Source organism: Pelodiscus sinensis, chromosome 2 (assembly GCF_049634645.1).
Source record: "Pelodiscus sinensis isolate JC-2024 chromosome 2, ASM4963464v1, whole genome shotgun sequence".
Taxonomy (NCBI): Eukaryota; Metazoa; Chordata; order Testudines; family Trionychidae; genus Pelodiscus; species Pelodiscus sinensis.
The window spans coordinates 108748586-108761746 of record NC_134712.1 but is presented as its reverse complement, the minus strand read 5'-3'; the positions used below and the strand labels follow the sequence as shown (position 1 = coordinate 108761746).

Below are 13161 nucleotides of genomic sequence, written 5' to 3'. Positions count from 1 at the left end.
AGTATCTTCCAAATCTCTGCACTCAGAACAGGCAATGTGGTTCTCTCCTCTGTCAGAGAGAGAGAGAAATCCTTTTTCTGCCAGACCCTGGCCAGGGCCTATACACCCAGACAAGGGATAAGACTACAAGGATGTTTAAATTGCTACCCTGTCTTAACATGTCTTTCTGCAAACACGAGAAAATCTCACTGGTTTCAGTCATTCCAGGAGGAGTTGGTTCAAAAACTTGCTACAAAGTTAAACCTTCTAATATTTACTGCTCCCTTCCCTAACCCCACATTCACCCCGTGCAAGCCCACATTTTATGTATTTTACTCAGACATGCAGAACTTAACAATCACACCAGAAGATAGAAAGAACTGATGCTGTTTCAATGCACAAAACACAAAAAGAGGGGGGGAAATGGCTGACAGCTGGAAACATTTCCTTTTATGTCTTTATTTGCCATTTAGGATCCATTTATTCCATCAATGCAAATATGCAGAACAGCCAGAAACCATGTTTTAAGCAGCACATACCAGTTGGCTGAGTATAACTAACTACATTCCCCAAGCAATATAAAATTAATAATGCACATCAGCTTCCAGGAGAAGAGACAGATATTGTGGCAGCTGAGAAACACAGCAAGCAGCTTCCTTACAAAGTAGTTTGGCTGTTAAAATGCTAGAACCGTCACTGTCCATTTCTCAAAAAAAAAAAACCCTACTATAATTTAAACACTATTTTTTGCTATCTACATTATATATAAAATATAGACTCTGTTTACTTTATAACACGTTTTGATAAATAGCTCTTTAAAATATCTATTGTACATATGTCCATGCACTGACATTATATATATATATATACACACACACACACACACTTTGCATTTATTTGTGAAAAACATAATAAATATATTTCATATTGATACAGCAACAAACTGAAGATACTCTTGCTTTTAAGTTTTAAGAGACAAAAAACAAGACAGTACAGAGAGAAGCAATGGGCACCATTTATGAACCATGCATACCAGGCAGCTATTATCCATCCTAGCTGGGCAATGAGAATATGTAATTTATTCAGACTTGGTGGATTTTTACTCTTGTTATTTTTTTTGCTTTGGGATTAGTTTCAAATCAGGAATTAGCCACCTGAACTACCAGTGTTCGCACGAAAGCAAATCTCATGAGGAAACAAACGATGCTTTTTCCACAGACATCCGCCTTGATTGCCTGCAATGAGGAAGATGGGGCATGCCAATGGACTTGACTGACGGTTAAAAAGAAAGGAGCAGAGCCATTGGACAGTTCGGGGCAGCTATCCTGGGACCCAGGGCGGCCTGGGTCATTATTGGGGGTCCTGAGGTGGGCAGCAGGGGAGAGGTCAACCCCCACACTTACCAGTGATGGGGGGGATCATGCAAAGCAGAGCAACACAACCCCAGCCTGCTCCACTCGGCCATTTCCCAGCCAGGTCACTCCATTGAAACAACAAATGGAATGACCTGGCCCCTAGGAAATGGAGAGCCTTGATTATCTACAGCCAAGTGCATGTAATCAACCAGAGTTCCCTATATGGAGCAATGGCAATAGAGGAGTGAAATACACTGGGCCAAAATCAGACTGACAATACAAATCTATGGAATTGCACCAGTTTATATCAGGACTGAATCTGGCCCAGTTAAAACTCATTCACTGCTGATCTAGCCATGATGACAATTTTGATTTAGAGGCAACATCCTCTCCAAAAAAAAAAAAGAGGTAATTCAGGTTCCCTGGTGGCACAATCCTGGTTCCAAATGCTTGACATCGGAGCAGCAGCAGGAAAGAGACAGTAGTGCAGCTGTATGTAGGTGGCTTCATGAATACTGCCCTATGTACATTCCTGTCTATTTACAGTTCCTCCTTTCATGCAGGAAGCAAGTGGGAATTTTGGGGTAAGCTTTTTTTACTGTCATTGTGATGTAATGCACTATACCATGTAGGTTAAGAAATCCCCAGCAAGGAGAGAATTTTAAGTTAACAGGATTAAAGATTATTCATTCATATACTTCATGTGCAAAATTTATAGATTTTGCTTCTGATTTTAACAAGAGCAACAACAAAAATCTGCTAATAAACCTGTCCACTCATAGCTAGTCCTAAATACCCAGAAGCTATCTTTAGAGGTCAAACAGTTCAATTTTGAGCTTTTCAGGTATTTAAGGGCACATCAGTTGCCCATCAAGGAGGTAAGAGTGTTAAGCCAATACATTACATAGCTGCAAAAAGCCAAGGTCTGCTAAAAGCCCAAGGTCTGTACCAAGATGCTTTTAGGTGAAAAAAAAAAACAACCAGTAAACAGATTACACTCAGGCTACGTCTAGACTGGCCGCTTGAATTTCCGCAAGAACACTGACGATCTCATGTAAGATTGTCAGTGTTCTTGCGGAAATGCTATGCTGCTCCCATTCGGGCAAAAGCTCTCTTGCGCAAATGCTTTTGTGCAAGAGGGCCAGTGTAGACAACGCGGTATTGTTTTGCACAAAAAAGCCCCGATCGCGAAAATGGTGATCGGGGGCTTTCTTGCGCAAAACTGCGTCTAGATTGGCACGGATGCTTTTCCACAAAAAGTGCTTTTGCAGAAAAGCATCCGTGCCAATCTAGACGCTCTTTTCCGCAAATGCTTTTAATGGAAAAACTTTTCTGTTAAAAGCATTTGCGGAAAATCATTCCAGTCTAGACGTAGCCTCAGTGTATTATATTTTCAATACATATAGAAGTACAGGGCTAAAAACATCCAATTACAAGCATTGCTGTCAATAGACGTTTATGGATCTCTCTGCAAAGACTCTGTCTTTTGTGAAACAAAATCAGCTAAATAATAATAATCAGCTAATAATTTTTGTACCAAACCGCTATTTTCAGTTTTTGGTATACTTTTATGGACATAAAAATGCAAAGGGTAATGCCAGAATGGAATAGTTTACCTGCCAGGATAATATGGTGCAGAGAGGGAATACCCCTTCTCTTTTGTGGTCATTGTAACTCAAAAGCTATTGAGGAGGTGAGTAAAGAAAAAAATGCAGTACAAAGCAGAGAGTGCTTCTGATTGTCCTTAGCCAGCCAGCCAGCAATTTCTCATGCTTTCAAGCCAAAGGGTAGGACAGTATTTCTTAAATTATGTTCCACAGAACACTGGTGTTGTGCCGCAACCTCCTCTTTGTTTTTGTTATTTCTTTGTTTTTGTCTTTTTTTGTCTGACAAACAATTTTTTTTGAAGAAAATTTTCATAGGTGTTCCGCATAAAAAAATATTGTTTGGTGTTCTATGGTCTCAAAAAGTTTAAGTAACACTGGGTTAGGATGAGTTCTGGAGAAACTAATGCTGAGTTTGAGCGTGTCTATATATGCACTGACTCTATGCTGTATAGGGATGGTGGGTAAGAATGTATTCTGTATACATAAGTATTTTCTAATTATATAGGTTGAATGCTACTAATCTAGCCATATGCAGGAGATAAGATAAAGGAAAGCCCGAAGTCTGAGATTGCTAATATTGTTTAGGGCTTAACAGAGCCTTGTACTGGGGGCAGTGCATAGCTCTGGGGGAGTTCTGGCAGGAATTTTGTCCTTGGGGAAACAGGACTACTTCCTGAGCTCCCTAACACACAGGTTGAGTGCACCTGTTGCTACACCCCTTCAGGGGTTATAGTATATTCCCTTTGCATGGCCAGCTCATTCTGCTGGCTGGTACATACAGGGGCATGAGCCCATCTTTTCACCCAGTTGGGGGATCTTGAAACTTATGGGGCACATGGAAAGACTGCAATTGTGCCTTGCTACTACACAGACACTAGGAGGAGCTGCCCTCTCTTATCTCCTTGTTCCCTTGGAGCCAAAGTTAACTCAACATGAAGTCAATAGGAATCTTTCTGTTGAATTCACTGGGTGCTGGATCGGACTGCCTTCCTCCCCCAAAGCTGCAAGGCATAACCTGCCTCTTAATGAGCATTGCTTTGGTTCTCTGCCTCTCTGGCAGCAGACCACAATTTTTAATAGCACCTATACACAAGTAATGAATGGCAAAGAAAAGAGCCTCTCCAAAAGCAGCCCTAGAAAATAAGACTATGATTTAGCAAGCACACAAGGTTACTTCTAGTAGCCTGAATTGGAAAACTGGGTCTGCACCAATTCCAGGAGCACCTCAAGTCTTGTGGCACTAGTGAAAGAGTAGTAGTATTAATCTGCTATTCCAAACACATAGTCCCTAGTACTGTAGCACTTTTTGGTTAAATACTGTAAACCTTTTTTTCCCCCACAGTTGGCCACATTCTTAAATGTGATGTGAACTCCAGGGGCCAGATGCAGCATTCTGCTTAGTGTATTTCAAAATCTCCCCAAAAATAATTAGGGCTTGACCCCAAACAGCCCTTTATTATAGAGTAAGTCATAATTTTATTGGAATATTATGACACATTCTATAAATAACTTAGTCACTTGTTCCTTTGATTCAGAGGGCAGTTTAATATATTTACATCTGATGTGATCAAAATCTTGCCCAGAGCAATATTTCATCCAATCTTACATCCTTGAAAGTAGAAAAACTTAATATAATCCTGACAGTAAGCAATAACCATCCCAATTAAAGTTAAAGTCTGCAAAATTGCAGTATCCAAACCAATAAGAGCCAAGAAGAGCAAGCATGATGTACACCACCTGAAAGCTTTCAGCTTAGGACAAAAAAGTGTCCACACTGCCAAGTTTTGTTGACAAAAACTACCTTTTGGTGACAAAACAGTGAGAGAATACACACTGCAGTGTGACTCTTGTTGGAAAAATGCCCAGTTTTGGCGCAAAGAACTTCCACCCCACAAGAGACATTTTTCTTTTCTCTTCCCTTTACTGTCGACAAAGAGCCAGTGTAGACACTATGGGTGTGTCTAGACTACAGGATTTTGTCGACAAAAGTGGACTTTTGTCGACAAGACTATAACTGTGACTACACTACCGCCAAGTTCTGGCAACATAACGTCGACAGAACTCGGCAGTTTTGTCAACGGCAGTAAACCACATTCTATGAGGAATAACGCCTTTTGTCGACAGAGTTCTGTCGACAAAAGGCGTTATTGCATCTACACTGTCCTTTGCATTTACTCTCTCATGTTGACAAAGCGGGTTGCTTTGTCAACAGAACTGGATGTAGTCTAGACGCTCTTTGTCGACAGAAGCCTGAAGTCAAGACGTACCCTATGGTTTGTTTTATCGACAGAACTGGCTTCCACTAGTATCCCACAATGCCTGCCCTGATGGCTGTGCTCAGTGTTTTGATCTCTGCTGCCTGCAGGCATGTGCCCCTCCCCTTTCAAAGCTCTGGGAAGTATGTGACAGAGTAGGCTGCTCTGTTTGGGGAACAAAGAGCGAATTATTGGACCATTCCTCTTCTGCTCTGCACTAGGAACACACCGACAGGCAGACTGCTATTGCAGGGGAGGGGGACAGGCTGCTGTGCTACTTTGACAATCCTGAGCACAAACAGCTCCTCATGATGATGCTCCCAGCAGCTGACGAGGCTATGGAAGAACTCGGGAGAGAATCCCAACATGCCCAGGGGTGAGCTTTGCCTTCCCACAACACTGCAATGTGGGCTACATACCCACAGTGCACTGCTCACACTGTTGATGATGGTGCCCCTAGTGTGGAGGCATGATCTGTCAACAGAGGCTGCAAGCTTGAACACTCTCTGGCGATTTTTGTTTTGTCGACTTTGAGATGTCGACATATGTTTTATCAACAAAACTTGTTAGCCTTGATGTAGCAAAACACTAAAATTAATAGGTCTCCTCATTCTGCCTGCATGGAGTTCAGTGCAGAAACAAGACCCAGGATTCCAACACTCATGCTTCCAGCCGGAACCATAAAACTACCTAGAGACATAATTGTTAAAAATATAGATGGCAAAGATACTAAATTTTGTGCCCAGCACATGGCACGGTGGAGCCCTGGTCCATGACTGGGGCTTTGTAGCCCTACCACAGTGCAAATCATAAATGAAGAGAAACTATATATATAAAAAAGTTCACATTTAAATTCAGATTTGGGCTACAGTTTCAGATGATGTTTTCTTTTATCATAACTGATTTATCATACGTAGCTCCCTGCCACTGATTTTTCTGTCTTAGTCATCCCCTTTATTCTGCATCTATGACTCTGACTTTGTCCTCAGCAAGATTATGCCATACTGCCCTATAAAAAAACCAACATGGTTGTGTCTACACTGGGCCACTTATTCCGGAAAATCCGTCGCTTTTCCGGAATAAGCTGCAAGCTGTCTACACTGGCCTTTGAATTTCCGGAAAAGCAACGACGCTCTACTGTACAAAATCAGCCACTATTCCGGAAAAACTATTCTGCTCCCGCTCGGGCATAAGTCCTTATTCCGGAACACTGTTCCGGAAAAGGGCCAGTGTAGACAGCCCAGTAGTCTTTTCTGGAAAAAAGCCCCGATCACGAAAATGACGCGATCCGGAAAAGGACTTTTCCGGAAAAGCAGCCTGCCAGTGTAGACGCTCTTTTTCCGGAAATACTTATAACGAAAACTATTCTGTTTTAAGCATTCATGCCAGTGTAGACACAGCCCATATGTTGCTTGACCCTCTCTGAGTAATATAATTCTTTTGCTAAGAGAAATTTAGTTTTTGATCTGCCTCTATGTGTGTCTGTGTGTGGGGGGGGGGGGGGAGAGGGAAGACAGGGGTACAGGTTTATTTAAATAAAGGAAGTTTTGTGTGCAGCAATGATTGTAATCTTGGCTATTTCTTAAATTGCTTAATTGACAATTATTTTCCAATTAATAATTTTAAACAACTTGGAAACCTTCAAGGAAAAACCCTGCATCCTTGCTCAGAGCCCTAGCAGAAGTAGCAATCAACAAATGCAATTGCTAGATCTGATCAAACAGTAATCATCCAATAGTTTGAGTCACTTCACAATATTATTTAAACAAATTATATGACCATTTTCCTCCATCAGAAACACTATTCATAGATATCAGGGAAGAAGTCATGAAAGTTCACAAATATCTAGGATTTTACATCTTTTTAAAAAATAAAATTTGTACTTATAATTGCTCTCCCAGTTCAGTGAATGCAGCACTAAAGCCTGGACCATAACAGAAGACAACAAGGTAATAAGGTATGGGTTAGTAGCAGGGTTCCCAAGGGAGCTCAGAGTGCCCCTAAAGATTACAGAGCTGTAAACATACTTTTTAAAGTTAAAGACTCATTATGTTTTAAAATCTAAACAATTGATGAGTATACTGACCTGGTTTACCTGAGAAAAAGGTTCAAAATTTCTCTCTCAATTTATAGCAAATATAAATTTTCTTCATCAGCTTAACCAAGTAAGTAGTTTTGCTTCAGTTTAAAGACAAATATAATTTTGCTGTATATTCTTTTGGGGATTACATTTTGTTGTGTTATTTTTCATAGCCGCAGCCCTGGTGATGCTTCAGACTCTTAATACAGGAATAGCTTAATGCATAAAATGAGTCCCACTAACTCACCAGGACAATTCACTTGCATCCACTTAAAATGTTTGCAAGAGCAGGGCGGGCCTAAGACATTAAAGACAAAAAGGACAACTAAACCAGAGGCCAGTTGTCTGTTCCTGCACTGATGACACAGGGAACAGACAAAACAGGACCTCTGGCTGCTGACTTTAGGCAGGTAAATAGGTTTTGGCTTTTTTCCCCCCTTCAAATCCATAAGGATTTTTCTCATTCTTTGTGGATTTTCATTCAGACCATGGTGACTGGCACAGATTTTTTTTTTTTAAAGGTTCAGGTTCACATACATTTAAAAAAAAGACACAAAAACTCAAAACAAAGCCCACTTCATTTTGTATATTTTTGCCATCATTCATGTCCACTCGGAACTGAATCCCAGACTCACAAGAAAGTATGTAAACCTGGCCCAACTTTTGGCTGTGTAAAAATCCCTAACTCAGGAAAGCAACCCATGACTTGGATTTTGCCGATGAAGGTTTTACACAACCCTTCTTTAGGAGCACATCTGTACAGCTAACACTGAAGCTTAGCATGAGTTTGTAGAATGCTCTCCCATGACCTGCACCTCCACATACGAGCTGCAGTTGGAAACTGACTTGTTTGCAAAAGCCACAATGTTCCCTACTTAATTGTGTTAAAAAAAAAAAAACATTCAGAATAATTTATGAAAATTGAGCTGCCAAGTTTGTCTGGGTCATGTGATACTTAATCACACCAAGTCTTACTATTCTATGCTGTGGTTAATGATGTAGTAGTACATTGTGATATTGTCAGCTGGCATGGTAGGAACTCTTCACATCAGATGCCACGGGAGACTTTCTGACATGACAGAACTTTCACAGCCCTTTGGCAGGTCAGGTAAGTCAGAAAGGACTTCCTGAACTTTCACAGTAAACAGAACTGGATCAGCTAAGCACTTCCATGCATGAGACTGATTCCATGATATCTCATTATCCAGCCAGTTAATACTGCTGCCACACAGTTAATACAAATTATTTAGGTCAGCTCTTAAACAATTCTCATTTCCATCTATCTAGCTTAGACATTTCTAATGCTCCCGTCACTGTTACAAAGACACCAACTAATTTAGCTGGTTTAAAACTCCACATTTTTCATTTCCCCATGTTGTGAAATGTAGTATGTCCAAATCTTTATGCTGTCTGAATAATTCCTTAAGAACGGTGTTGTTTCCCTGCCTTTTCAACAGCAGAGTGAAGCTAGCAGTACAGAGACATTCTGCTCCTGCGCATAGCTTCACTGATGAGATACGCAGGGCTCAGCTCCGGCTCCTCTGTCATGATTGCAATGTTCTGCCATTCCCCTAGTTGGTTTGACTTTTTAATGGTGTCCACCACGCACAAGGCATACAGGCAGTCATCGAAAGTCGCAGCCATGGTGAGGGGCCTCCCATCCCAGGTTCTCCGGTCATCCTGGTCCTCAAACGCCTGCCGGATGGCCTGCACCATCTTAATAGTACCCTGAAGGTACGGGGATGGGATATCACTGAAGGCCTTCTCAGGCAGTAAGGAATTGCTGACTGGCATGGAGTCCTTTAGAAGGAGTTCTCTTTGAGAAGAGCTGTTGCTCTGCCCATACAGATCAGTGCCTATGACAATCAGTCGTCCAGTTGAACCCACCATAATAATATCCTGTTTGAACTCCCCGGGGACATTGAAATTGAGGGTCACAGTGCAGCACACCCCGCCTTCCAGAACCATTTGAAACGTACAGAAGTCATCACTGGTGATCTGACGTATTCCCTTGATGTGCTCTGTCTGTTTCACAAAGGTCTTGAGCAGCCCATGTACTTTCACAGCCTTCTGGCTGGTGAGGAAGGTCAAGAGATCAATGATATAAGTACCGACCGAATGCAACCCCCCACCCCCCATCAGGTCATCACAGCTCCAGTTGTACTTCTTGCCCAGCAAGCTTCCGCTGTGCACCTGCACCTCGCACACCAGCAGCTCCCCTACATAGCCCTCCTGAATCAGCTGCTTCATCTTCACAAAGGCAGGCAGGAAGCGAAGAACATTCCCCATGATGCTCATGAGCTTGGGGTAATAATGGGCCGCAGACATCATCCTGAAGGCATCCAGGGGAGTTGCTGTTCGGTCACAGATGACATTTTTTCCAATGCCTGCAAAACAGTAAAAACAAAACGAAAAACTGAGTGAGTGAACTCAGGTCATTTTCATAGGCAAATACTGATCAAATCCAACGAGAGGCATGGTGGAAAGAGAGTATTTTGTGAACCAGTTGTACCATATGCACAAAAATTCCTCACGCTATTCATAAGATGTGTCAACTGACTGAGCAATGTGATGAAAACAAACCCCTTCTTTTTTCAAAGTTCATTCATGCAGAAAGGGGACATGAAAGTGAGATATTAATCCAAGCCGTCCCTTACTCTTTCTTGCAAAAGCACATGGTAAAGGCGATTGTACGTCCATATTAGCACAACGTCTGACGCTGAAAATCCTGGGATTTTCTTCTCTGGGGACTGATGCCTCCATTCCCACCCTTCCTGTTTGATGGTTTATGTAGGGGGGAAAAAGTGTATTGGAACAATGAATTATTTGGGGCGGGGGGCAGGAAGTGGTATTTTAGCCACAGAATATCAGATATCATTCTGGCTGAGGTCTGAAATATTTGAGGGAGCCCCTTGTCAAGATGTTAGTAACACATCCATGATGTCAAAGATCTGTGATGTCTCAAAAGGGATCAAACATGTAAACACATAGCTGTGACAATGCATCCTCCCCCATTTCTTATATGTGCACTTGTTATATTGAACCTTATATGACAGTTCTGTTTTAACAAGCTACCTAGGTGTACTGAACACAATGCAGGCTTTGATATCTAATAGCTCCTTTATTATTGACACATCTCCTTGATGACTTCTTTCTTCTTGTACATATACAAATGCAGTGCTGGCAAGGTAAAGGTAAGTGAAAAAACCTGCAGTAACTACTATCATAAAGAAAGCAATTCAAAATGACAGCAGGGTAAATCACTTTGTACTGTTCCAATTTGAACATTAGTTACAAGTGACACCTGTTCCCAGACCAAAAAAAAGGACTCCGTTTTGTATATATATCATGACTGTACCCGGACTTTTCATATGGAAAGGAAGTTGAAAAAGAACAGATAGTTCTTGAATTCTTAATTCCATTTACAATAGCACAGCTGGATTTTTATGTCCCAGGAGCAACGGCAGAACTCCTTATCACCTGTCTGGCCTTGAATTATGTCCTGCCTTCCTCCATACAAAAAACCTGAGAGGAGGAAGGAAGATCTTTGTGGAGGAGGACTCAGCAGAGTCATGTTCAGTACTTTGCTCTGCCCCACACCAAATTTGTGATCTTGAGAAAGCCATTTTAATCTCTGTGTGATTCAATCCCTTGTCCTCACCACCACTACATACACACAACTTGTTCTTCACCTTTTATATAGCCACTGTCAAATACACCTTGGTTACACTGGTGATAGCATGTAAGCTACACGAAGCCACCCACTGTGGCAAAAAGAAGACTGTGTCCTCACTGCAGTGGGTAGCTACACATGTCTATGAAAATTCTGGCAGTGGGGAGGCAGTAGGGAAAGGCTTCAGCAGCGGGGTGCTGCTAGAGTCTTTCCCTACTGCCAGAGTCTCTCTCTATGGCAAGGAAAGCACTCTGGCAGTGGGGCACGATGCTGCTCAAAATACCACTGTTGAGGTAGGAGGCACTGCTTGGGTGGGTAGAGCACCATGTAAAGTGCTTACCCTAAGATTCGGGTGTTTTCACTCTCTTCATCTAAGCACCTACACTGCTATTTATACCTGTCCTAGGGACAGCATGTAATGTATGAACTCGACATGCTGCTGTAAAGAGAGACATAGCTATAGACCAGGGGTGGGTAATAATTTTTGACGGGGGGGGGGGGGGGCGGGAGGAGTCCCAAGATTTTGGAAAGTGGTTGAGGGCCGCACTCTTCCATGGTATTAATGGAGGAGATGCAGAGTCTCGGGGTGCAGAAGGGAGTTTGGGGTAACAGACTGGGGTGCAGGAGGGAGAATGGAGTCTGGGAGGGAGTTTGGGTGAAGATGGTTGGGACCTAGGGTAGGGAACTGGGGTGTGGGTTTTGGGATGTGACCTAGGGTAGGAGGGGATTGTGATCTCAGGCAGGAGATGGGGTTCCAGATCTGGGAGGGGGTATGGGTGCATGTGGAGTAGCAGAGCAGGAGTGTGGGGCAGAGGGTTGGGGAAGAGAGGGCCTGAGGTACCAGAGGCAGGTTCTAGCCAGGAGACTTACCAGCCTGCCTGCCTGCCTGCAGAGCTAAAGGTTTGCAGAGCTTAAAATGTTTCCGCCTGCTCGGCCATGTGCTTGAGTGAGTGAGCAGGAGGGTTGTGCTTCGTGGCTGCCTGTTATTCAAACAAGCAGCTCCCATTGGACAGTGTCTGTCCAGAAACAGGCCAACGAGATTATGCTGGGGATGAGAGCAGCATTTGAATCTTCCTCCCTTCTCTCCAGACTCAAAGAGAAAGTGTCCTGCAGCTGTGTTTCTGAGTGGTGTATGGGGCTGCAGGGCAAGCAGGAGAGGTGGGCTGGTGGTTTGGTGGGCTGGATCTGGCCTGTGGGTCGTATTTTGCCCAGGCCAGCTATAAATACATATAAACTTTCCTCATTGTATTATATTCTAGTGCATCCCCTTGCAAATAGCCATGGTTTTCTTGTCTACGTTTCCTTTCTCATCTTTACAGATCGGTGTCTAAGCCTTCTCCTCTATAGTCAGCTCCCTTGTTTGGCATCACGGAATGCATCCACCTTCCTGCCCTATATTCCTTTAACAGGTAATATTCCTGCTATACCATTTGCTTCAGAAACATGGATTATTTCAACATGCCATTTTCTATTCCATGGATGTTTTACAGTGAGCCCTAGCTTGAACAATTAGCCAGAAAAAAATGTTTGGTGCAATTACATCTTAGGAGTCATCCTATGGTGTGAGGACATGAGACTAATGATACATTCTAATGATAATTCGTAGACAGCCAGTATTTCATAAGGATTACATCTTCTTGCCACAGATTTCTTTTAACTCTCTGCTGGAGGATAATAGGGGTGGTTAAATTATCCTTGACAGAGTCAAATCCCTCAATGAGAACTCGCCAGGGACTCAATCAAGAGTCAGTCTCTGGAAAGAGAGTCCCCTGGGTTCAGTTCCTATTAGTTTTTTATCCTCCTCTCCAGTCCACCAACACATGGTGCTATTTTTTTTCTGTCCCACCCCCAGGTATTTATCATGTAAGATATGCAGCAATGTACACGTGTACAGGAGGGCAAGACTGGATTTTGTTTGTATAAATTCTTTAGAACTCTGGGGCAATCTTTACAAGATGTGTATCAGAGGGTACGTGTACATTTGCTCCCTAGTTCGAACTAGGGATGTAAATATAGCTGCTGAAATTGCTAAGGAAGCGGGGATTTAAATATCCCACGCTTCATTAGCATAATCTCGCCCGCGCGCTATTCCGCTCACCAGATGATTCGAACCAAGAAGTGCGCTCCGGGACGCGTTAGTTCGAATCAAACCCCTTGGTTCAAACTAACATTACTCCTCAAACAATGGGGAGTAATGTTAGTTTGAACCAAG

General features: G+C 42.6%; 1 protein-coding gene across 2 annotated transcripts in view; it reads right to left on the bottom strand.

Moving 5' to 3' along the window:
• Positions 1 to 407: 407 nt before the first annotated feature.
• GFOD1 (Gfo/Idh/MocA-like oxidoreductase domain containing 1) overlaps positions 408 to 13161 on the bottom strand; it is a 108695-nt gene continuing 95941 nt past the window's right edge. For both annotated transcript variants that reach the window (XM_006138758.4, XM_025179344.2), the window contains exon 2: positions 408 to 9663. In XM_006138758.4, coding sequence (XP_006138820.2) covers positions 8744 to 9663 — 920 coding nt within the window. In that variant the 3' untranslated portion in view covers positions 408 to 8743. The remainder of the gene's footprint in view (positions 9664 to 13161) is intronic.